This window comes from Trachypithecus francoisi, unplaced genomic scaffold (assembly GCF_009764315.1).
Source record: "Trachypithecus francoisi isolate TF-2019V2 unplaced genomic scaffold, Tfra_2.0 Lachesis_group4, whole genome shotgun sequence".
Classification (NCBI taxonomy): domain Eukaryota; kingdom Metazoa; phylum Chordata; class Mammalia; order Primates; family Cercopithecidae; genus Trachypithecus; species Trachypithecus francoisi.
The window spans coordinates 95540060-95566444 of NW_022681469.1; the positions used below are offsets into that span (position 1 = coordinate 95540060).

The 26385-nt window shown below is 38.5% G+C and overlaps 1 protein-coding gene and 1 pseudogene across 1 annotated transcript in view; one reads left to right on the forward strand and one right to left on the reverse strand.

Moving 5' to 3' along the window:
- The first annotated feature begins 850 nt into the window (after window positions 1-850).
- Window positions 851-26385, forward strand: part of STK31 (serine/threonine kinase 31) — a 41376-nt gene continuing 15841 nt past the window's right edge. Inside the window, exons 1-5 of the mRNA XM_033193177.1 lie at window positions 851-1011; window positions 3082-3128; window positions 3217-3269; window positions 9075-9173; window positions 25290-25448. Of these exons, the coding sequence (XP_033049068.1) occupies window positions 851-1011; window positions 3082-3128; window positions 3217-3269; window positions 9075-9173; window positions 25290-25448 (519 nt within the window). The remainder of the gene's footprint in view (window positions 1012-3081; window positions 3129-3216; window positions 3270-9074; window positions 9174-25289; window positions 25449-26385) is intronic.
- LOC117072776 lies at window positions 13185-13897 on the reverse strand (annotated as a pseudogene).

Below are 26385 nucleotides of genomic sequence, written 5' to 3' on the forward strand. Positions count from 1 at the left end.
TTCATGCAATGGAATAGTAACAGCAATAAAACCCAACAAACTCTTGATACATAGGACAAAATTTATCAATCAAAATAATTATGCTATTGGAAAGAAGCTAGATTAAACGTTCATACTGTATGATTTTAATATCGTAAAATTCTAGAAAACGCAAACTAATGTATGGTGACAGAAAGCAGAACGGGAGCTGGGAGGAGTCAGGTATTACAATCAAGCATGAGGAAACTTTGAGGTGATAGAAAAGTTTGTCTTAATTGTGGGGGTGATTTCAACAGTGTATACATATGTTCACCCTTAACAAATTATGCACTTTTTTGATATCTGCAGTTTATTGTACTTTACACTTCAAGCTGTTAAAAATTAACCAGATATAATTTTCAATTGTGTAAGGCTTGCCACAAAGCATAATATCTGCAAAGAAGCAGACAGCTAATTTTTTCCTCTTAAGATTGTGGAAAAAGTTGTAATGCTAGAGAGAGCTATGGAATCTAGGGATGAATTGACCACCGCTTGTAAAGCTACTAATCTGAAAAACACATTTTCAGTTACCAAAGTTATTTTCTCTTTTCCATCGTGTAAATAGAATGTCGGGGTTCTTCTAATTTGGGTGTTTCTAAAATTTAAATCCACGTGAACAGATCAGGAAAGGCCACGAAATCCTACGTCACCTCTAACGTCACGGCTTGAAGCCTTGTGAAAGGAACTGGCCATGGACCCCACCCCAGCCTATAAATCACCAGGGCGCAGCCTCAGTGCGTGGGGTCGGCAGCCGCCAGCGTCAGGCCGCTCCCCGCAGGCTTCTAACTAGGCGGCAGGCAGTGGTTGCCACCTGACTCCCGCTTAGCACCGGATGATGGCGCAGCGCTGTGCACGCAGGCGCAGTGTGGGGCCTTTGCGTACAAAGCTCGCTCGGCAAGCTTCTGCACGTGTGCTACGGCGGGCGGAGGGCCGAGAGCCCAGTGTGTGGGGCCAGGGTCACTTTTCTAGAGCTTCTGCAACGGAAAGTGTGAGGTCAATAGTAGTTTTTGTGGTACGTGCAGTGGTGGCCGCTTCAAGGACTGTTTTCATCGCTGCTTGCCTTTTAGGTCTCCTATCCTGGGACGAGGCCCATTTCAGGGTTTTCTGTCACCTTCGAGACGCCCGCCACCCCAGAGGAGTGTCAGATGCCCCAGGAAGGCGAAACTGGCTTGAAAAAACCTGGGCCTGAATAAGTTCCATGAAGACGAGGTCACGCAGCCTGCACACTCTCTTCCCCTTCTGGAAAATTCTTTGCCATTTGTTTCAAAATCCCTTGTAAAATAAGTGTCAGGGAGCTACGTGTACCCGTCTCTTCCAAATTTTCATCACGAAGTGGAGATTTGGATGTACCATTTGGTGATCTCTGTTTGCAGAAAGTGTACGGCATCAGTTCCTTCATAATCAGGGCGAGTCATTTTAAAGTAAGATTTAAAATCTATTGTAGAAGTAGCTTCTTGGAGTGTGTGGAGAGATTTCCAAAGTAATTTTAACTTTTACTGAAATGAAGCCTTAATGCCTTCCATGGAAATATATAGTCTCCCTAAAAGTTTTTACAGCTTTTCGGTCAGTTGAATTTAAAAACTACTTTTTGGCCAGTAGAAAAGGACCCTTGTTTTGGAGACATTTTCATGCCACTTACGAAACATTTTTTTAAAAAATTAAGTTGTAACAAAAGTAATCCATTTTTAAAATTTTATTTTTCTGTGATGAGAAGTTAATGTTTCCCTTTTCTTAATGAGAGAGCATTTGAAACTTCAGTGTAGTGGTGTTCCTAGACAACTTTTAAAGCTCTTAAAAAATTGCGGTGGCTTAGGCCTGTAATCCTAGCACTTTGGGAGGCTGAGGTGGGCAAATCACAAGGTCAGGAGTTCAAGACCAGCCTGGCCAACATGGTGAAACCCTGTCTCTACTAAAAATACAAAAATTAGCCGGGCGTGGTGGCATGCGCCGGTATTCTCAGCTACTTGGGAGGGTGAGGCAGGAGAATTGCTTCAACCCGGGAGGTGGAGGTTGCAGTGAGCCGAGATGGTGCCACTGCTCTCCAGCCTGAGCGACAGAGCAAGACTTCGTTTGGGGGAAAAAAAAATCAAAAATCTGTATTTTAATTTTCTTTCAACACTTGTAAATGGAAAGTGCAATGTTCTAGTATATTACAGATAAAATTATATAGTAGTGTACATTTATTTTGGAATATTTTTGCATGTGATAAAGTATAATATGTAATGAAAATTGTTTTTGAAGTAATAGGCAAAATTCTATGTATTTTGCAGTCTTTCATCCCATGGAATCTTCAAAAATAGTAACCACCATGCCTTTTACATAAAATAGACTAACAGTTTAAAGCATTTGTTCTATTATTTTGTTTACGTTGTGGAAGTCCTTTTTATGGGAGGATATTTTCTTTTCTTTTTTTTTTTCTTTTTTTTCTTTTTTTTTTTTTGTTGAGACAGAGTCTCACTCTGTTGCCCAGGCTGGAGTGCAGTGGCCGGATCTCAGCTCACTGCAAGCTCCGCCTTCCGGGTTTACGCCATTCTCCTGCCTCAGCCTCCCGAGTAGCTGGGACTACAGGCGCCTGCCACCTCGCCCGGCTAGTTTTTTGTATTTTTAGTAGAGACGGGGTTTCACCGTGTTAGCCAGGATGGTCTCGATCTCCTGACCTCGTGATCCGCCCGTCTCGGCCTCCCAAAGTGCTGGGATTACAGGCTTGAGCCACCAAGCCCGGCCTATGGGAGGATATTTTCTAAAAAAGAATATATACATTGTTTCAAAGTGTTGATTTATGTAAGTGATCAAAATGTATGAGTTCAGTATAAATTTGTAAAAGTTTGGCTAAAGAGATAATTTTAAGGATAGTGATTAAATATGATAAAATTGCATATACTACAAAATACTCAAAAGAGTTATTGAAGGAAATATTGAGTTCATTTTTAATATAGAGTTTGAATTTTGATACTGCATTTAGGACAAAACATTTGTAAGAATTGAACATGATGTAGTTCAGTCTTCATTCATTATTAATGGATGGATTATTATAATCTAATTTAAGGTATCGAATTGTTCTAGTTTTTCAGGAATTGTCCAAATGGATGAAGATACGCATTATGATAAAGGTACTGACACTAAAATTATTTTGGGGTGTTAAGAGCTAGATGATACTGATTAATTTCTAATTTTCTTTGTATTGTGATTTGATTTTAGTGGAAGATGTGGTTGGAAGTCACATAGAAGATGCAGTAACGTTTTGGGCCCAGGTAAATAGCAAACTGGTTAATATCCCCCCTCATCTCCCCCAGTCCAGTTCCTCCTCAACAAAAACAAAAATAAAACCCAGGAATAAATATATTTATTATTCTCATTGCCTAACATTTATTGAATTATTTGTCACCAGGCATTATTAGAAGACAAATTTCGACAGCTGTGACGTTACTTGACACATGAATATTATGCACATAATACACCAAGTTTAAAAAAAAAATTGGCAAGATTGTGATTTCAGAATTCTACTCAATTGTAGGCTGCTTTTGCTGGAGTCTGAGAGCCTGTTGCATTTGTGAAGTTATAGCCCCATCTAGGGGTCTTTTATAAGATTGTTTCTTGGCCGGGCGCGGTGGCTCAAGCCTGTAATCCCAGCACTTTGGGAGGCCGAGACGGGTGGATCACGAGGTCAAGAGATCGAGACCATCCTGGCTAACACTGTGAAACCCCGTCTCTACTAAAAAATACAAAAAAACTAGCCGGGCGAGGTGGCGGGCGCCTGTAGTCCCAGCTACTCGGGAGGCTGAGGCAGGAGAATGGCGTGAACCCGGGAGGCGGAGCGTGCAGTGAGCTGAGATCCGGCCACTGCACTCCAGCCCCGGCGACAGAGTGAGACTCCGTCTCAAAAAAAAAAAAAAAAAAAAAAAAAGATTGTTTCTTGAAGGAGGATAAGTTTTAAAAATCTTGGTCTTTTTTTCTAATGGCTTAAATTTGAGATATATTTTTCCTCATTATAAAATTGGAAGCATGAATGAAACATTTCTGATTTTCTGTTGGGAGGCTGTGGGTTGGGTGAGGTTACTCAGTTTTAAATACAAAGCAAGCACTAAAGGGCTGTGTTCCACAATTTAAGAAGGTGAATTCCTGTAATGTACAGAATGACCTGCTAATTTTTGGTTTTGTAAACTATATGTGGTATGGAAGGGAAAGAAATTACATTTCTCTGTACTCCCTACAGCATGGGAACTCCTTTTGGTGGGGGATGAGGTGAACTCGTGGGAAATAGGAGACTATTTGAGAAGAAAGTTCTAGAAGAATATGATTAACCCAGAGTTCTTAAATATACAGTCATGCATCACTTAATGACTGGGATACATACAGAGAAATGCATCATTAGGCAACTTTTTTGCTGTATGAACATCGTAGAATGTACTTAGAGAAACCTTGATGATACAGCCTACTACATACCTAGGTCATGTAGTGTACCAGCACCCCATGTTACTGTACTGAATGCTGCAGACAGTTGTAATACAATGGTAAGTCTTTATGTATCTAAATATAAAGGTACAGTAAAAATATTTTATAAAAGATTGAAAAATGGTACACCTGTATAGGGCACTTACCATGAACTGAGCTTGCAGGATTAGAAATTGCTTTGGGTGAGTCATTGAGTGAGTAGTGAGGAATGTGAAGTCCTGGGACATTACTGTACACTACTGTATACTTTATAAATACTATACACTTAGGCTACACTGAATTTATAAAAATATTTTTTCTTCAATAAACCTTAGCTTACTGTAACTTTTAATAAACTTGACTCATTTGTGATAACACAGCTTAAAACAAACATTGTAGAGCTGTGCAAAAATATTCTTTATGTCCTTATTCTAAAACTTTTTTTCTTTTTTTAAGAAACTTAATTTTTTTTACTTTAAGAACTTTTTGGCTAAAAACGAAGACACAAGATCATCAATATCACTGTCTTTCACCTCCACTTCTTGTCCTTCTAGAAGGTCTTCAGAGTCAGTAACGTGCATGGAGCTGTCATCTTCTGTGATAATAATGCCCTTTTGGAATATCTTCAGAAGGACTTGAGGTGGCTGTACAATTAACTTTTTAAAATGGGTAGGAGGAGTACACTAAAATAAAATAGTAAAAAAAAAATATACACACACACCGATGACATAGTTGTTTATTTTCATTACCAAGTATTATGTACTGTACATAATTGTATGTGCTGTGCTTTTGTAAGACGGGGGCACAGTAGGTTTACACCAGCATCACCACAAATATGTGAGTAATCCATTGCTCTATGATGTTACGATGGCTAGGACTACACTAGGCAATAGGAATTTTTCAGCTTCATTATAATCTTATGGGACTACTGCAGTGTATGTGGTTCATTCTTGACCAAAATGTCACTATGTGGGGCATGGCTGCATGTAATAAAACATTGTAGAAGGGTGATGTTATAGAAAACTTGGGGCAAATTCGTGTGTCTGCTTATGCACATGTATTTGGCAAATTTGTTTCTGCTTATGCATATTCTCTAAAGGTTGCTCACACGTTCTGGTTCCATGCCCATTGTCTCTGTATTAGTGACAGCTGCATCACTCTCAACAGTGTCCCAGGTTGGATGATAAATGATATTTAAGCTTATTGTATAGAAACATCATTTATCAGTGTAAAAAGATTTTCTAGACTAGTGCTGTCTATAGAAATATATGAGCCACGGAAGTAATTTTAAAACATTTTTGGCAGCCACATTGAAGAAACTAAAAATAGCAGGTGATATTTTAATAAATACATTTTATTTAACTCAATATATCCAAAATATTGTTTCAAAATATAATTGGCATGGAAATGTAAACAGGATAGTTTATATTTCCTTTTTAATATTGTCTTTGAAATCCAGTGTGTGTATTAGACTTAGAGCATATCTACTTAGACTAGCCACATTTTAAGTGGGTATTGGCTGTTGTATTCAGTAGTGCAGCTCTAGACTTTGATTTCGGTTTACTTTATTTGTGAAGATGTTGATTGAATTTGGAGCAAATTCAAGAGTCAGCAAATTTTTTTTCTGTAAAGGATCAGATGATGAGTAGTTTACTATTTTTAGGCCATACAGTTTCTTTTGCAGCTATTCAACTCTGCCAACATAGTGCATAGCAGCCATAGACAAAATGTGAATGAGTATGTCTAGCTGTGATGCAGTGAACTTTATTTACTAAAACAGGTGGCTGTAATTTGCCAACCTCTGAGTTAAACCATGTAGTTGAGGCGCTTGCAGAAGAACATTTAGAACAGGAAACATGCACATGAAAAGATTAAACATTAAAACTACCGACGGTGTATAAATGAATGCAGTGGTTTTTTCAGGAAGCAAATTGGCAAATTTGGTTGGGGTTAGGGTGGGATGTAGACATAGAGAAGACTAGAGATTTGGAAATATGGGTAGGCAGATTAGGATGAAAATCTGCTCACATATATTCTCCATTTTTTTGCCCTGTGGGCTTCTGCCTTATAAACCACTTATAAGCAAACACTTCAGATTGGATGGTGGCAGCTGAAGGAATCTAAAGTATTTGACTCTACCTGTTTCTTTGAAAGAAAGAGCTTCTGGTCAGGCATGGTGGCTCAGGCCTGTAATCTCAACACTCTGGGAGACCTATGTGAGAGGATCGCCTGAGCCCAGGAGTTTGAGACCAACCTTGGCAACATAGTGAGATCTTGTCGCTCCAAAAAAAAAAAAAAAAAAAAAAAAAATTAGCCGGGCATGGTGCATGCCTGTGTTCCCAGCTGTGTGGGAGGCTGAGGGTGGGAGGATTGCTTGGGCCCAGGAGATTGAGACTGCAGTGAGCTGAGATTGTGCTAAACAAACAAAAAAAAAGAGCTCCTATTTGTGTTAGTCTGTATAGTGAAAAAATATATGGAATATTTTGATTCTAGGGGTTTGTTCACAAAGGTTGCCTCTGTTGTTTCTCAGGCTCAGTTTAAATTCAGTTCCTCTTCTATGCTGAGACTTTGATATTCATCATGATGTTCTTTGAACTGCTCTTTCAGAGTTTTTTTTTCAGTCATCATGGATAATCATGTTCTTTCTAGCATTATTGAATATTTCGTTGGTATATTTCTTTAGAACACACATGTATTTATTTAACATTTTATTCTGAAGAAACTTTGACTTATAGGAATGTTGCAAAATTAGTACAGAGGCTACACCCAGCTTCTTTTTTTTTTTTTTTTTTTTTTGAGACGGAGTCTTGCTCTGTTGCCCAGGCTGGAGTGCAGTGGCGTGATCTCCACTCACTGCAAGCTCTGCTTCCCGGGTTCACACCATTCTCCTGCCTCGGCCTCCCGTGTAGCTGGGACTACAGGTGCCTGCCACCATGCCCGGCTAATTTTTTTAAATGTATTTTTAGTAGAGACAGGGTTTCACCATGTTAGCCAGGATGGTCTCGATCTCCTGACCTCGTGATCCGCCCATCTCGGCCTCCCAAAGTGCTGGGATTACAGGCGTGAGCCACTGCGCCCGGCCAAACCCAGCTTCTCTTAATGCTAATGTGTTATATAACCACAGTGCAATGATCAAAAGCAGGAAATTAACATTAGTACAATGCTGTTAACTAAACTATAGCCCTTATTTAAATTTTGGCAGTTTTTTGTATTTTTGTGTTCCAGGATCCAATATGGAATCCCGAATTGTATTTAGTTGTGTATCCTTCGTTTCCTTTAACCTCTGAATGTTCCTCAATTTTTCCTTGTATTTCAAGACTTTTGACACTTTTGATGAATATTAGTTATTTTGTAGAGTATCCTTTAATTTGGGTTTGTTTGATGATTTCTTATAAATAGATTAGCAAGAGTTCCACAGAAGTGATATTGTAGTCCTCTTAGTACACCATATTGGGGTTTCATGATGTGATATACCTTCTTATTGATGATAACCTTGATTCACTTGGGTATGGTGGCAATTTCCAGGTTTTTTCACTGTAAAGTTACTCTTTTTTCTTTTGTAATTAATAAATGTTTTAGGAGACTTATTGAGGCTGTCTAATCCAGTTTCTCTTCAACTTTTCACCCACGAATTTTGTTGTTTATTGCTCTAGTGCTTGCCTAATGATGATTTATTCCCCTCATTCCTTCCACATCTATTAATTGGAATTCTTCTATAAGGAAGAGCTGTCTCTTCTCTGCCATTTATTTATTCAATTAGTTATATTAATATAAACTCATGGATATTTATTCCGTGGGTTGTAATCTTATGCTATCATTATTTATTTTGTTGTTTAAATTATTCAGCCTTGGCCATTGGGACAAAGTTTACCAAAGAACAGAAATTGATACTTGTCCTTAAACATGTCCTATTCTTTTTTTGAGCACTTTTTTGTTTTTGTTTTTTTCGAGACAGGGTCTCTGTCACCAAGGCTGGAGTGCAGTGGTGTGATCATGGCTCACTGCAGTCTCAAACTTCTGGGCTCAAGCAATCCTCCCACCTCATCTTCCTGTATAGTTGGGACTATAGGCGCACACTACCATGCCCGGTTAATTTTTTGTATTTTTTTTTTTTTTGTAGAAACAGGGTTTCACCATGTTGCCAAGCTGGTCTCAAACTCCCCGGCTCAAAAGTGATCCTCCCACCTCGGCCCTCCAAAGTGCTGGGATTACAGGTGTGAGCCATCACAACCAGTTTTTAAAAATTTATTTATTTATTTATTTATTTTTTATTTTTAACGTTTTTTTACTTTCTGACACTATCAAATGTTCCAGGATCATCTTTTATTTCCCAGTTTGAGCTCTGCGATCAAATAGATCTTTAAGGAATCCTTTCCATATGATTTAATTATATTTGGTATCTTGTTTGAATTCTGCCTAATTTGAACTCATTGGGAAGTAAACTTTTTATATGGCCTAGTCTCATTTCTTATAAATAACTCATTTAAATTATGAAAAAATACAGACATAAGAACTTGATTTAATTTCTAATGGTCTAAAATCTTTTATCATGCTTAGAACCCTCAAGTGTGTAACACTATAAAATAGTATTTTATTGTATCTTATACTATATCTGATCTTTCTAGAGTATCAATAGAAATAAGGATATCGTGAAGATTGGTTGCTCACTGTCTGAAGTTTGTCCCCAGGCCAGTTCAGTTTTGGGGAATCTTGACCCAAAGAAGGTGAGCTATATTCTTGAATATAATTATTTCATTCCTCCTGTCAGCTTTCCTATGTGTTAGATATTTAGTTTTTGGAATTTTTGGTATATTTGAAATGGAGAGGCTGGTTTTTAGAATTTGTATAAACTACTGTTATGGTAAATTTATTAATTCAAAAATACTTATGAACTGAATATTACTCAGTCTTGAAATTTGATGTAAGCTACAACATGGATGCATCTTCAGGACATTAGCTAAATAAAATAACCCAGTCACAAAAGGACAAATACTGTTACGGTTCTACTTACATGAAGACTTGAGTAGTCAAAATCATAGAAACAGAAAAAATGAATGGTGGTTACCAGGGACTGGGGGAAGATTGGGGATGGGGAGTTGTTGATTAATGGGTGTAGAGTTTCAGTTTTACAAGATGAAAAGAGCTATGGAGATGGATGATGAATGGTGGCGAAGGTTGCAAAACAGTGTGAAAGTACGTAATGCCACTGAACTGTAACTTAACCATGGTCAAGATAGTCAATTTTATGTTATGTATAGTTTACTACAGTTAAAAATAGGAAAAAATAGAATAAAAACCACACTCTTCTAGTCAAAAAACAAAAGTGAAGAAAACGTATGTACCGTCTGCCATGTACCTGGCACTGTGTTGAGCATTAAGTGTGCAGTGGTGAACAAAATAGATTCCTTGCCTTTGACTTTGATTCACAAAAAATTTGTAAGATGCATCTTCATGCAGAACAATTTGGCTATCTTTTTTTCTTTTTTTTTTACTGAGGTATAACTTGTGTACAGTAAGGTATATATATCTCTTAAGATCTTAAGTATATAGCTTGGTGAATTTTTACATATGTATGTATCCATGTAACAACCATCCAGATCAACATATGGTTCCATCATTTCAGAAAATTCCTTCAGGCCCCTTCTCAGTCAATTCTTAGTAGTTTCTCCATCAGAGATATAACCATCATTCTTACTGTATCACCATAGATTCAGCTGTCTGTTCTTAAATCATGCAGTATGTACTTTATGTATCTGGCTTCTTTTGTTCAACATAATTTCTGAGATTCATTTATATTGTTGTATGTATTAGTGTATTGGTAGTCTGTTTTAAGCTATTTAGCATTCATTGTATACATATAACACACTTTATTGATCTGTTCTCCTTTGATGGGCATTTGGATTTTTTTGCAGTTTTTAACTACTCTGAATGAAACTGCTATGAAATCCTTATATAAATCTTCTGCTGGATGTATCGACTCATTTCTTTTGCACATATATCTAGAGTAGAGTTGCTAAATCATAGGGTAGGCATGTTTCTGCCAAAGTAGATACTGCCAAACAGCTTTACAAAAGTGTTGAACCAATTTACATCCTTATCAGCAATTTATGAGAGTTGTAGTTCCTTCATGTCCTCACCAGCCCCCTGCATTGCTAATGTACTGAGGTTGTGCCCTTTGCAAGGGCTCTTGTGAAGTATCTATTCACATCTTTTTCCCATTTTTAAATTAGGTTATTTGTCTTGATTGATTTGTAGGCATTTTGTATGTTTTTTTCACTTTAATTTTTATTTCTTATTTCTACCTCTTAAAGTCAATGATAAAGTCACAACTGTAAAATTAATGCATTTAAAAAATAAAAGATATATTTCAATGACAAAAGGTATGCAGTGATCATGAAAATCTACTGTACACTTTGCCAAGGCCAAAGAAGGAAAGACAATATGAAAAAGCCAATCTTCAAATATATCCTCAACAAAAACTCCCTCCTAAATAGTAAAATCAGCATTTAAGATTATGTGTCTTTACACATCTAAACAGCGGCTCCAACCAAAAAAAAGCGAGGGGAATAGGTCAGATGATAACTCTCTCCAAGGTTTCCAGATACAAACATGTGGCCACCAGGAATTCAAGATTAAACTTCTAAAGCAACATTTAATTCAAAATAAAATGAACATTTCTGACAGATGACAACAGTAGCATAAAACTGATTTTTTCCTTTCCTAGCTAGAAATGAGATGGGGCATTTTGGTAATCATCTAAGAATAACTGTAGAAATACTCCCAATTCTACCACCCCACCCACTGGTATAAAACAAATACCTTCCATGAAAGTGTCTTTCACATTACTAAAATATCCTCACTTACTTGGGACAGTTTCATGCTTACATGAGTACAAACACTTGTTTTTAGATGTGTGGAATGATTGGAGCTGAGATTTTTGAAACAATATCTGAATCTTAGCAGAGATATAATAATCCTTTCACTATACATTGATTGGGCTTCCTTAACCAAATCTGAACAACTACTGTAGTAACAATGCTCGTGGTAGTCCCTGATACTCTCAAATTTTTTCCCTTTAAGAAAAGTATAATCCATGTAACACTAGTAAATATGTTACATTGTACACCTTCTTAACAAAGAATGACTGTTTTCAGGCCTTACTAGGAAAACAAACAAACAATGGCAGTTACTGACTGTTTTTATCACTGATAAGCTACAGTAAAGCTCAAATGATGGATGGTTTACGTGTGTGATATTAAGTACAAAATGAAAACCATTATAATTTTACCAAAAGAAACATGAAAAATATGAGAGGAAGTGAAATGAACATGGCGTGGATCCCAAAGATTACAATATGATTCGGAACAGGATTTTCAAAACAAACAATTTCTGTGAATATTTCTTATACTAGAAAGATCCGAAGCAAGGCCGGGCGCGGTGGCTCAAGCCTGTAATCCCAGCACTTTGGGAGGCCGAGACGGGCGGATCACGAGGTCAGGAGATCGAGACCATCCTGGCTAACACGGTGAAACCCCGTCTCTACTAAAAAAATACAAAAAATTAGCCGGGCGAGATGGCGGGCGCCTGTAGTCCCAGCTACTCGGGAGGCTGAGGCGAGAGAATGGCGTAAACCCGGGAGGCGGAGCTTGCAGTGAGCTGAGATCCGGCCACTGCACTCCAGCCTGGGCGACACAGCGAGTCTCCGTCTCAAAAAAAAAAAAAAAAAAAGATCCGAAGCAAATCTAGGCAAGCTTAGCCCTACCTTGCCAAAGATAAATACTCAGATAAGTTAGAAGTTCCATTTGCTAAAGTGTATCTGCTGATCAGATCTACCCTGCTACTTAGAGCCAGCCAGGAAGGTGGCCATCACTCATGCTCATTCCCTCTTTCTGTGTCTTATCAAGAGTCACACATAACAATTTTTTTTTCAAACCAAATGCTTTATACAGTGAACTACAGAAAAAACAATTCTAAATATACTTTAAAAATGCTAGAAAGTTAAGATAACCTCATTTAAAAAAATACTGAAAATGTAAAGGGTCCATACCAAATAAGAGTTGTATTAAGTATATACTTTCTATTTTAATAATTCACTTGCTGTGTTCTTAAAATGAGAGAAGCAGATATTTTACCCATGTCTTTTGGCAAGAGATTCAAAAGCAGAAGTAGCAGGGCTATAAAATTTCGTAAAATTTGTGGGATTTTTAAAGCTAAATTATTCAATATCTTGTATTGTTACTGCGCCCATATATTGCCCTGGAATATATGTACAGCAACCCAGCAACAGTGACTGCAACAAAAGTAAGGTAAATAGGTCTACAAAGCATTTGATTTCCTTATTAAAGTTTTCATAGAGGAAGTGCAAACAACTGCAATTCGGATCACATTATATAAGCTTGACAATTATTTAAACCTTATATAAAATTAAATCTAACCCTTACCACTACAAATCTGTAAGGAATCAGAAAAGGATTTATAATACACCAATCTTGACTACTGTTGCATTCCACTTGGAAATCACTCTGAGCTAAAACAGCATTCTTCCAAGATTTAAAGAAAAATATATTTTATAAAAGGGATTCTTTTATTTTTGTTACTGACAGAAACAAGTTTTGCTTTTTTCCACTATAATTAGCTCTGATGAAAGAAATAATTCTGTCTCTTAATTCCTAACAAACGCTACATTTTCAAGACAAAAGGAATTACTGGTAGGCATTCTTTCTCCTTGATCTAAATTATTTGTCTCTAAAATATGTCAAGTAAGCTTCTAAAGATTCAGGGAGGGGCAGAGTTGTGATTTTTTTTCTCTCAGTAAATTTTGAAGTGGCTCCTCTGGCTTCATTGCTTCACTGTGATCTTTTTCTTCCTCTTCTTTGTTACCTTCTTCCATTTTTTTCATCCTCCTCTCTTATCTAGAGACTGAGGAATAAGCTGATTACCCACAAATATGTACATATTAATTATCTGTTTAACTCTCTTTTTTTTTTCCTTTTTGGTAGAGCCCTTTGTGGAATCCCCTTGGTCTGCATCTCATCATTTATGCAATTTCTAAATGTGCGTCGAATGTAAATACAAGCCAAGTCCTGTAGATTCCTGACAGCACAGTGAGGGAGTCCCACAGAATCTGGTTTGCCATTATCATTCTTACTTGGTTGCACAAGTGGAGCAAATGACAAAACAAGGATATTTTTCCTTTCCCAAGTGTTTTGTCTAGTTCTGTGTTAACGGATCCTCTATAGGCGTGACTAATATGCCTCCAACTTATAGTAATATTTTCATGGTCTTTCTGGACTCCAGCTCCACAGTAAATTCCGTCATACCGATGACTGTCAGATGCTATCTGGAGGCAATTACTGACAACAAATGCAGGTTCACAGAACTCAAACCTCAGCAGTGGTTTTCTTTATAGGTGCGTGTTGGAATATCTTCATCTTGAGATGGACAGATGATTTCGCTTACAGTGGGGGCTTGCCAACTTGCACGTATAATTCTTTTGATAAGCTGCTAGGAGATCAGAGTGACCTAGCCTTGCCCTATAACTTCCCTCTTAGATGGATAGTCTAGGTCTAGGAGCTGATTATCAAAGCTATCACTATTTTTGATGAAGCTCTCCAGGTTTTCCTTGGCATATTCCATCACATCTGGATGAGGCCCAATCCCATGGTTTATTCCGAAAGGATCTGTGGTGCAGCGGTTGGTCTGGCCCACTGCAACGCTGAGCAGACCAGGTACTGGTCGTTGGTGGGGTCTGTGGCAGCTGGATGCTGCTACCACCACAACAGCACAGCCACCGCCGGTGCCGAGGAGAGCGAATTGGTGGGGCAGGGACCTCTCTATGTGTTTTTTATATATGTTTTTTGAGATGAAGTCTCTTGTTGCGCAGGCTGGAGTGCAGTGGTGCGATCATGGCTCACTGCAGTCTCAACCTATTGGGCTCAAGTGATCTTTCCACCTCAGCTTTCCAAGTATCTGGGACTAAAGGTGTGTGCCACCATGCCCGGCTAACTTTTAAATTTTTTGTAGAGATGGTCACTATGTTGATCAGGCTGGTCTTGAACTCCTTGGCTCAATCAGTTCTCCCACCTTAGCCTCCCAAAGTGCTGAGATTCATGGTGTGAATCACTGTGCCCAGCCTGTACGTATTCTTGACACCAGTCCTTTGTCTTTTATATGTATTGCTAGTATCTTTTAGTCTGTGGCCTACCTACTCATTTTCTTGTTATTATTTGAAATTTAATTTATTAATTTTTTCTTTTTGGTATGTGCATTCTGCTTCCCATTTAAGACCACTGTACTTACCCCAAGATCATAGATATTTTTGTGTGTGTGTGTGTGTGTGTTTCTCTGGAAGTTTTTACCTTTTGCATTTAGGGCTGGGGTGACCTGCAGTAAATTTTTTGATTATGATATGAGGTGGAGATAAACTTCAGTATTTTTCCATGTGGATATCCAGTTATACCATCACTGTTTATTGACAAGACCATCTTTTCTTTGCTGAATTGTATTGGCATGTTTGTTTTAAATCAAGTGACTATGAGTATTAACCATCTTTTTCAATGTAATAGGTACCTGTAAAATTGAGTGCATCAGATTATCTGCCAACAATTTACCCTGGGACATTTCTATAAGTAGACAAAGATGTTTGTACAAAGATATTCATTGGCAGCTAGTAGGCAAAACTGGAGATTGAATGTCCCTTATATAATACAGTAGTAGTAGTAATTATAGTAGTATTTATTTCCTTTGTAGGTAGTGCCAAATATTCTAAGCATTTTGTGTATACTAACTCATTTAATGCTCACAGCGTCCTTGAGGCAGGTGTTATTTTTTACACCTTTTTTTGAAATTGAGGCATAGCCAGGATAACTTTATGAAAGTCACTAGCTAAATTAATGATAGATCAAGTATAGAAGCCCACAGAACCTATCTCTTAACTGTTGCCCTGCTTAGAAAAATGAACAAATTGTGGGTAGAGCCTTATTTTTTTCTTTTTTTTTAATTGGCAAACATTCCTCAATTTTTTTTTCTCCTCCCCTTTCCTCTTTTATTTCTTTTTTTAAAAATTATACTTTAAGTTCTAGGGTACATGTGCACAACAGGCAGGTTTGTTACATATGTGTACATGTGCCATGTTGGTATGCTGCTCCTGTTAACTCGTCATTTACATTAGGTTTATCTCCTAATGCTATCCCTCCCTGCTCCCCCCACCCCACAACAGGCCCTGGTGTGTGATGTTCCCCTTCCTGTGTCCAAGTGTTCTCATTGTTAATTTCCCATCTATGAGTGAGAACATGCAGTGTTTGGTTTTCCGTCCTTGTGGTAGTTTGCTCAGAATGATGGTTTCTGGCTTCATCCATGTCCCTACAAAGGACATGAACTCATCCTTTCTTATGGCTGCTTGGTATTCCGTGATGTATATGTGCTACATTTTCTTAATCCACTCTATCGTTGATGGGCATTTGGGTTGATTCCAAGACTTTGCTATTGTGAATAGTGCCGCGATAAAGATACGTGTGCATGTGTCTTTATAGCATCATGATTTATAATCCTTTGGGTATATGTCCAGTGATGGGATGGCTGGGTCAAATGGTGTTTCTAGTTCTAGATCCTTGAGGAATCGCCACACTATCTTACACAATGGTTGCAGTAGTGTAAAAGCATTCCTATTTCTCCACATCCTCTCCACACCTGTTGTTTCCTGACTTTTTAATGATCGCCATTCTAATTGGTGTGAGATGGTATCTCATTGTGGTTTTGATTTGCATTTCTCTGATGGCCAGTGATGATGAGCATTTTTTCATGTGCCTGTTGGCTACATAAATGTCTTCTTTTGAGAAGTGTCTGTTCGTATCCTTTGCCCACTTTTTGATGGGGTTGTTTGATTTTTTTTTCTTGTAAATTTGTTTAAGTTCTTTATAGATTCTGGATATTAGCCCTTTGTCAGATGGGTAAATTGTAAAAATTTTCTCCCATTCTGTAGGTTGCCTGTTCACTCTGATGGTAGTTTCTTTTGCTGTGCAGAAGCTTTTTAGTTTAATTAGATCCCATTTGTCAATTTTGGGTTTTGTTGCCATTGCTTTTGGTGTTTTAGTCATGAAGTCCTTGCCCGTGCCTATGGCCTAAATGGTATTGCCTAGGTTTTCTTCTAGGGTTTTTATGGTTTTAGGTCTAACGTTTAAGTCTCTAATACATCTTGAGTTAATTTTTGTATCAGATGTAAGGAAGGGATCCAGTTTCAGCTTTCTACTTATGGCTAGCCAGTTTTCCCAGCACCATTTATTAAATGGGGAATCCTTTCCCCATTTCTTGTTTTTGTCAGGTTTGTCAAAGATTAGATGGTTGTAGATGTGTGGTATTATTTCTGAGGGCTCTGTTTTGTTCCATTGGTCTGTATCTCTGTTTTGGTACCAGTAGCGTGCTGTTTTGGTTACTGTAGCCTCATAGTATAGTTTGAAGTCAGGTAGCATGATGCCTCCAGCTTTGTTGTTTTGGCTTAGGATTGTCTTGGCAGTGCGGACTCTTTTGGTTCAATATGAACTTTAAAGTAGTTTTTTCCAATTCTGTGAAGAAACTCATTGGTAGCTTGATGGGGATGGCATTGAATCTATAAATTACCTTGGGCAGTATGGCCATTTTCATGATATTGATTCTTCCTCCCTATGAGTATGGAATGTTCTTCCATTTGTTTGTGTCCTCTTTTATTTTGTTGAGCAGTGGTTTGTAGTTCTCCTTGAGGAGGTCCTTCAAATCCCTTGTAAGTTGGATTCCTAGGTATTCTCTTTGAAGCAATTGTGAATGGGAGTTCACTCATGATTTGGCTCTCTGTTTGTCTGTTATTGGTGTATGAGAATGCTTGTGGTTTTTGCACATAGATTTTGTATCCTGAGACTCTGCTGAAGTTGCTTATCAGCTTAAGGAGATTTTGGGCTGAGACAATGGGGTTTTCTAAATATACAATGATGTCATCTGCAAACAAGGGACAATTTGACTTCCTCATTTCCTAATTGAATACCTTTTATTTCTTTCTCTTGCCTGAATGCCCTAGTCAGAACTTCCAACACTATGTTGGATAGGAGTGGTGAGAGAGGGCATCCCTGTCTTATGCCAGTTCTCAAAGGGAATGCTTTTAGTTTTTCACCATTTAGTATGATATTGGCTGTGGGTTTATCATAAATAGCTCTTATTATTTTGAGATATGTCCCATCAATATATAGTTTATTGAGAGTTTTTAGCATGAAGGGCTGTCGAATTTTGTTGAAGTCCTTTCCTGCATCTATTGAGATAATCATGTGTTTTTTGTCTTTTGTTCTGTTTATATGCTGGATTATGTTTATTGATTTGCGTATGTTGTACCAGCCTTGCTTCCCAGGGATGAAGCCGATGTGATCGTGGTGGATAAGCTTTTTGATGTGCTGCTGGATTCGATTTGCCAGTATTTTATTGAGGATTTTTGCGTTGATGTTCATCAGGGATATTGGTCTAAAATTGTCTTTTTTTGTGTGTGTGTCTCTGCCAGGCTTTGGTATCAGGATGATGTTGGTCTCATAAAATGAGTTAGGGAGGATTCCCTCTTTTTCTGTTGATTGGAATAGTTTCAGAAGGAATGGTACCAGCTCCTGTTTGTACCTCTGGTAGAATTTGGCTGTGAATCCGTCTGGTCCTGGACATTTTTCATTGGTAGGCTATTAATTATTGCCTCAATTTCAGAACCTGTTTTGGGTCTATTCAGGGATTCAACTTCTTCCTGGTTTAGTCTTGGGAGGGTGTATGTGTCCAGGAAATTATCCATTTCTTCTAGGTTTTCTAGTTTATTTGCGTAGAGGTGTTTACAGTATTCTCTGATGGTAGTCTGTATTTCTGTGGGATCAGTGGTGATATCCCCTTTATCATTTTTTTTATTGCATCTACTTGATTCTTCTCTCTTTTCTTCTTTTTTAGTCTTGCTAGCGGTCTATCAATTTTGTTGATCTCTTCAAACAACCAGCTCCCTGATTCACTGATGTTTTGAAGGATTTTTTATGTCTCTATCTCCTTCAGTTCCGCTCTGATCTTAGTTATTTCTTGCCTTCTGCTAGGTTTTGAATGTGTTTGCTGTTGCTTCTCTAGTTCTTTTAATTGTGATGTTAGGGTGTCAATTTTAGATCTTTCCTGCTTTCTCTTGTGGGCATTTAGTGCTGTAAATTTCCCTCTACACACTGCTTTGAATGTGTCCCAGAGATTCTGGTACATTGTACTTTGTTCTCATTGATTTCTAAGAATATCTTTATTTCTGCCTTCATTTCGTTATGTACCTAGTAGTCATTCAGGAGCAGGTTGTCCAGTTTCCATGTAGTTGAGTGGTTTTGAGTGAGTTTCTTAATCCTGAATTCTAGTTTGATTGCACTGTGGTCTGAGAGACAGTTTGTTATAATTTCTGTTCTTTTACATTTGCTGAGGAGTGCTTTTCTTCCAACTATGTGGTCAGTTTGGAATAAGTGTGATGTGCTGCTGAGAAGAATGTATATTCTGTTGATTTGGGGTGGAGAGTTCTGTAGATGTCTATCAGGTCCTCTTGGTACAGAGCTGAGTTCAATTTCTGGATATCTTGTTAACTTTCTGTCTCGTTGATCTGTCTAATGTTGACAGTGGGTTGTTAAAGTCTCTCATTATTATTGTATGGGAGTCTAAGTCTCTTTGTAAGTCTCTGAGGACTTGCTTTATGAATCTGGGTGCTCCTGTAGTGAATGCATATATATTTAGGATAGTTAGCTCTTCTTGTTGAATTGATCCCTTTACTATTATGTAATGGCCTTCTTTATTTTATTTTTATTTTTTGATATTTGTTGGTTTAAACTCTATTTTATCAGATACTAGGATTGCAACCCCTGCTTTTTTTTTGTTTTCCATTTGCTTGGTAGATCTTTTCCATCCCTTTATTTTGAGCCTATGTGTGTCTCTGCACATGAGATGGGTCTCCTGAATGTAGCACACTGATGGGTCTTGACTTTTTTTTTTTTTTTTTGAGACAGAGTCTCGCTCTCTTGCCCAGGCTAGAGTACAGTGGTATGATCTCGGCTAACTGCAAGCTCCACCTCTCAGGTTCACACCATTCTCCTGCCTCAGACTCCTGGGTAGCTGGGACTACAGGTGCCTGCTACCACGCCTGGCTAATGTTTTGTATTTTTAGTAGAGATGGGGTTTCTCTGTGTTAGCCAGGATGGTCTTGATCTCCTGACCTCATGATCCGCCTGCCTCGGCCTCCCAAAGTGCTGGGATTACAGGCATGAGCCACCGCGCCTGGCCAGGTCTTGACTCTTTATCCAATTTGCCAGTCCATGTCTTCTAATTGGAGCATTTAGCCCATTTACATTTAAGGTTAATATTGTTATGTGTGAATTTGATCCTGTCATTGTGATGTTAGTTGGTTATTTTGCTCGTTAGTTGATGGAGTTTCTTCCTAGCATTGGTGGTCTTTACAATTTGGGATGTTTTTGCAGTGGCTGGTACCAGTTGTTCTTTCCATGTTTATTGCTTGCTTCAGGAGCTGTTGTAAGGCAGGCCTGGTGGTGACAAAATCTGTCAGCATTTGTTTGTCTGTAAAGGATTTTATTTCTCCTTCACTTAGGAATCTTAGTTTGGCTGGACATGAAATTCTGGGTTGAAAATTCTTTTCTTTAAGAATGTTGAATATTGGCCCCCACTCTCTTCTGACATGTAGAGTTTCTGCCGAGAGATCTGCTGTTAGTCTGATGGGCTTCCCTTTGTGGGTAACCCGACCTTTCTCTCTGGCTGCCCTTAACATTTTTTCCTTTATTTCAACGTTGGTCAGTCTGACAATTACGTGTCTTGGAGTTGCTCCTCTCGAGGTGTATCTTTGTGGCGTTCTCTGTATTTCCTGAATTTGAATATTGGCCTGCCTCGCTAGGTTGGGGAAGTTCTCCTGGATAATATCCTGAAGAGTGTTTTCCAACTTGGTTCTGTTCTCCCTGTCACTTTCAGGTACCCCAATCAGATATAGATTTGGTCTTTTCACATAGTCCTATATTTCTTGGAGACTTTGTTCGTTTCTTTTTACTCTTTTTTTCTCTAAACTTCTCTTCTTGCTTCATTTCATTCATTTCATCTTCAATCACTGATACCCTTTCTTCCACTTGATCAAATCAGCTACTGAAGCTTGTGCATGTGTCATGTACTTCTCATGTCATGGTTTTCAGCTCCATCAGGTCATTTAAGGACTTCTCTACACTGTTTATTCTAGTTAGCCATTCGTCTTTTTTCAAAGTTTTTAGCTTCTTTGTGATGGGTTTGAACATCCTCCTTTAGCTTGGAAAAGTTTGTTATTACCGATCATCTGAAGCCGTCTTCACTCAACTCATCAAAGTCATTCTCCCTCCAGCTTTGTTCCATTGCTGGCGAGGAGCTGCGTTCCTTTGGAGGAGAAGACGTGCTCTGCAGCTTTTTTGCTCTGGTTTCTCCCCATCTTTGTGGTTTTATCTACCTTTGGTCTTTGATGATGGTGATGTACAGATGGGGTTCTGATGTGGATGTCCTTTCTGTTTGTTAGTTTTCCTTCTAACAGTCAGGACCCTCAGTTGCAGGTCTGTTGGAGTTTGCTGGAGGTCCACTCCAGACACTGTTTGCCTGGGTATCACCAGTGGAGGCTGCAGAACAGCAAATATTGCAGAAAGGCAGATGTTGGTGCCTGATCCTTCCTCTGGAAGCTTTGTCTCAGAGGGGCACCCAGCTGTATGAGGTGTCATTCAGCCCCTACTGGGAGGTGTCTCCCAGTTAGGCTACTCGGGGGTCAGGGACCCACTTGAGGAAGCAGTCTTATCCGTTCTCAGATCTCAAACTCTGTGCTGGAAGAATGCAGAAGTTTCTGCTGCCTTTTGTTCAGCTATGCCCTGCCCTCAGAGGTGGAGTCTACAGAGGCAGGCAGGCCTCCTTGAGCTGCGGTGGACCCCACACAGTTTGATCTCTCAGGCTGCTTTGTTTACCTACTCAAGCCTAAGCAATGGTGGGCACCCCTACCCCAGCCTCGCTGTCGCCTTGCAGTTTGATCTCAGATTGCTGTGCTAGCAGTGAGTGTGGCTCTGTGGGCGTGGGACCCTCCGAGCCAGGTGTGGGATATAATCTCATGGTGTGCCATTTGCTAAGGCCATTGGAAAAGCCCAGTGTTGGGGTGGAAGTGTCCCGAATTTCCAAGTACCATCTCTCATGGCTTCCCTTTCCTACGAAAGGGAATTCCCCAACTTCTTGCGCTTCCTGGGTGAGGCGATGCCCCGCCCTGCTCCGTGGGCTGCACCCTCTGTCTGACAAAGCCCCAGTGAGATGAACCTGGTACCTCAGTTGGAAATGCAGAAATCACCCGTCTTCTGTGTTGCTCGTGCTGGGAGCTTCAGACTGGAGCTTTTCCTATTCAGCCATGTTGGAACCTCTCTTTCCTCTTTTCTTTATAAATCTTGAGTTTACTTTTATTTGCTGAAAAGAATCTAATACCAGTTCTCCCTTCTATATTAATGGAGAATGAACGTGCAGGTAAGTGTCTCTATATGATACCTTGACAGATTTCTTTCAGATGCTATGTCTATAAAAATTAGCCCATCTGAGATCCATCACTGGAGCCAATCCATTCCTCAATTTTAAAATATTTTTTATGGGGGTATTTACAGGTGTCAGCCACTGCACCTGACCAGTGACTATGTTTAATATTGTTAAAAATTAAGACATACTCCGTTTCTTCTATTGAATATAATATTAATTATATTATCAGAAATTTACACAAGCATCAGTAATAGGCATCTGATTTTAAGTGATTAATCAGCTATTTCTGATTGTTCATAAATGGATTATACTTTGTCAGTTTTCCTTAGTGATCTAAATGGTTCTCTTCCTCTGCCACCATGTAGGAGGGTCATAGGCTGTGAATAGTGGAGTTGTGGGAGGAGAAGATTGGGCCCAGGCACAATGAGAGTGAATATGTAGTTTTCGCTATGTCATGAGGGCAGATAAGTCTATCTGGGATAGATGTGTATGTTTTGGTGGTTGTATTACACTAGCAGAGCCATGAACTTCAGATTCTTCACTTTGTTGAGTACCAGCTCTATTCTTGGACACAAGTGTCCCTAGCCCTGCCTCACCTGATTTGCAGTAAACCATTGCATTTCTGTCACTTACCTTATACCAAATTATTAATCATATTGTGATGTTATTACAAAGCCTTAATTAAAGTTGATTCAGTCTTTTGCAGGGATTGAAATTGGTTAGGACTGTTAATTGTCAGCTGTTTTTGCTACTACCCCTATTTGCTTACCAGAAAATAAAGTAAGAGGGTTGGGAGAGAGTACCATACTATTACTGCTCTCTCTTGCCCTTTAGTTGTTGAATGTTAGCTGAAGAAACCAGAGTAAATTATGAATTGAATACACTAATCCTTTGTAGCATTTGAATTGTTACTTATTTGTTTGTCTGAATTTATGTATACTGCATTGTTCTGGTGAATAGGTTTGGTGTTTAGGTTTCATAAAATAAATCTGTGGATTTGCCCTAGTTCAGAGTGATACATTGAAATTAATTTTATAATCTATAACTTAAAGCAGTGTTCTTCAGCCATTTTTCTCATTATTCCCTCCTAAGAAGCATTTTTAGACTTGTTTTCTCCCTAATGGCCTAATGGGTCTTCTCCCCTTCAGATATTTTACTGCTACAGATATACAGTATATAATAACTATGTTATCAGTAGGGTTGAACCTTGGAGGGCTGTAGACCATTGTAATATTTAAGATTTCCAACTCTCCATAAGAACCACTTTTCTTCCCCTCAGGGATATTGCCCGAATTGAGACTGTATGATTTAAAGTGGTTAAGGCCAGGCATGGGGGCTCATGCCTGTAATCCCAGCACTTTGGGAGGCCAAGGCAGGAGGATTGGTTGAGGCCAGGAGTTCAAAACCAGTCTGGGTGACATAGACCCTGTTTCTCAAAAAAAAAAAAAAAAGCTAGGTACAGTATGTGTGCCTGTAGCCCCAGATAGTTGGGAGGTTGAGGTGGAAGGATTGCGTGAACCCAGAAGTTTGAGGCTACAGTGAGCTATGATCATGCTACTGCACTCCAGCCTGGACAACAGAGTAAAACCTTGTCTCAAAAAAAGTAATTATCAGCCTGCAGTGATTTTTGTATCCTTCTCAATCCAATCATGTCTTACTTCATTTTTGTTACTGTGAAGGAATACCTGAGACTGGGTAATTTACAAAGAAAAGAGGTTTATTTGGCTCATTGTTTTGTACGCTGTAGAAAAAGCATAGCTCCAACAGAGTATAGTTGAGAGTTAGACTTAAGTGGCATGTATTTCGCATGTTTATGTTTTTAAAATATTATACCAGTTATGTCTTCAGACATTAAAATAGTATGATTTTAAGTGTATGATGCTTGTATCTTCTAAAAAAAAGGTTTTGCTTTTTATACAATTCTAACAAGGGACTCAGTGTGCTTCCACAAATGGTAGAAGGTGAAGAGGAGCCAGTGTCTACTGTAGATTACATGGTGAGAGAGGAAGCAGAGGGAGGAAGAGGTGCCAGGCTCTTTTCTTTTTTTTTTTTTTTTTTTTTGAGACGGAGTCTCGCTCTGTCGCCCAGGCTGGAGTGCAGTGGCCGGATCTCAGCTCACTGCAAGCTCTGCCTCCCGGGTTTATGCCATTCTCCTGCCCTCTGAGTAGCTGGGACTACAGGCGCCCGCCACCTCGCCTGGCTAGTTTTTTGTATTTTTTTAGTAGAGACGGGGTTTCACCATGTTAGCCAGGATGGTCTCGATCTCCTGACCTCGTGATCCGCCCGTCTCGGCCTCCCAAAGTGCTGGGATTACAGGCTTGAGCCACCGCGCCCGGCCTTCTTGGAGGATTTTTAAGAGGATTTAAGGAGATAGAATTCTGAATAGCTGTTTGGTGACAGTTGCATATTGCAGGCTGTGTGAAAACACCTCTGTAGGATTTCCTTTAGTGTTTTTTCTACACCTGCTTTCTGTACTTAAATTATAATATGTATGTTTTTATTGAACCTGGGAAAGCGATTAAGGATAAAAGAGAAAAAATTAAAAATATGTGTGTTTTATAAATATTTTCTTTGGTGTAATAAGATGCTAAGATGTAACAATTTAGTGTTCTGAATAGCTTGGTTTAAAAAAAATCTCATTTTTTGCTGTCCTAGATAATGGTTTATTTTAGTGGAATGGAACTTTCTAATTGACCTTTCTCCTGTGATTTGACAACTGGAGATGATATTTTGCATTTGCTTTTCAGTTGGCTTTAATTTTTTAAATTAAAGGGCAACATGATATTTGACCTTGAAATAACTATTTTTCTTTTTACTTTTTAAACGGATGTAGAGCTGGAGGTAAGGGTGGTGAATCTGATTAGTTTACATGGTCTACCTGGAGTCAGTTTAATTGTATCAAAGGAAGTTTGATAACTTTGCCTTTCTTTTCAGATTTTATTCTTTCCAACTTGAAATTGAATTGAATGTTGGTTGATTTTAACATTAGGAGAAACAGGAGAGGGCTGTAAGCTTCATAGGTTGATGCTTATTTAAAATATCAATTGTCTAAAAACAAAAAGCACCCTAATGAGAAATGGTACTGTTGGAATTTAACTAGTAGCAAGTAAAGAAATCACTGGAATTTCATGGACTGTGGATTTTGTTTTTTATTTTGAAGATATTATTAGAGAGCTATTTCTGAATGTATTTTGTCATTTTGAGATAAGAATGCTGTTTTGATATACAGGTCATTAAGAGAGAGCAGCAAATTGGTGGTTTCTTTGGAAATACTTAATCTGGGGTCAGTATTAGTATTTGCCTCTTATTTTTTCCAGTGTCTGGTGCGGTACATTGACTATGGAAATATTGAAATTCTAAATCGATCTGATATAGTTGAAATTCCTTTGGAGCTGCAGTTTTCTAGTGTTGCCAAAAAGTATAAACTTTGGGGACTACACATTCCTTCTAATCAAGAAGTTACCCAGTTTGATCAGGCAAGTCATGGATTTTAAATATTTTTGCTAATGAAAGTAAAACTATGTGCTTGAAACAAAATGTAAGTATAATTAAATTTTACTTGAATATAAAAGTATAAATTAGTGAAAAATAGGAATTATAATTAGAAAGCAGTTACATATTTATGCTCATTTTTGCTAAGTAAACATTGAACGGATAAGAATGACATATACATATGTAATATATATAAATAGTTTCTTCTGATGTTTAAAAGGGTAGTCTTTTTTTTTTTTTTGAGATGGAGTCTCACTTTGTTGCCCAGGCTGGAGTGTAGTAGCGTGATCTCGGCTCACTGCAACCTCTGCCTCCCAGGTTCAAGCAATTCTTCTGCCTCAGCCTTCTGAATAGCTAGATTACAGGCCTGTGCCACCATGGCCAGGTAATTTTTGTATTTTTGGTAGAGTCAGGGTTTTACCATGTTGTCCAGGCTGGTCTCGAACTCCTGACCTCAGGTGATCCACCCACCTTGACCTCCCAAAGTGCTGAGATTACAAGCATGAGCCACTGAGCCTGGCCAAGGATAGTCTCTTATATGATGGAGAAAATAATGAATGCAGTTATTTCTATAATTGTTTTAGGAAGGTATTTATTAAATAAAAGTGATCTTTACCTAGTCCTGGCCATAAATACCACAAATTTGAAATTAATCAGATTTTATCATTTTGGCAGAGGCTGATACTGTTTGATGTAGTAATTGGCAGCAGATATTTTGCTCATGTGGATTCTAGTTTGTATTCCTTTCCACTGAATTTTGGGTTGGTAACCTAATTCTGGAAGACATTCGATAATTTCAGGGGTAGTCTTACAGGAATCCTACCTCTTTTAAAATCTGTTGTACAATGATGATTCTTTTGGTAAATGGTAATGCTGGTGAGAGATACGACATTGCAAAGTAATCAGGTTTGTAATTCTTAT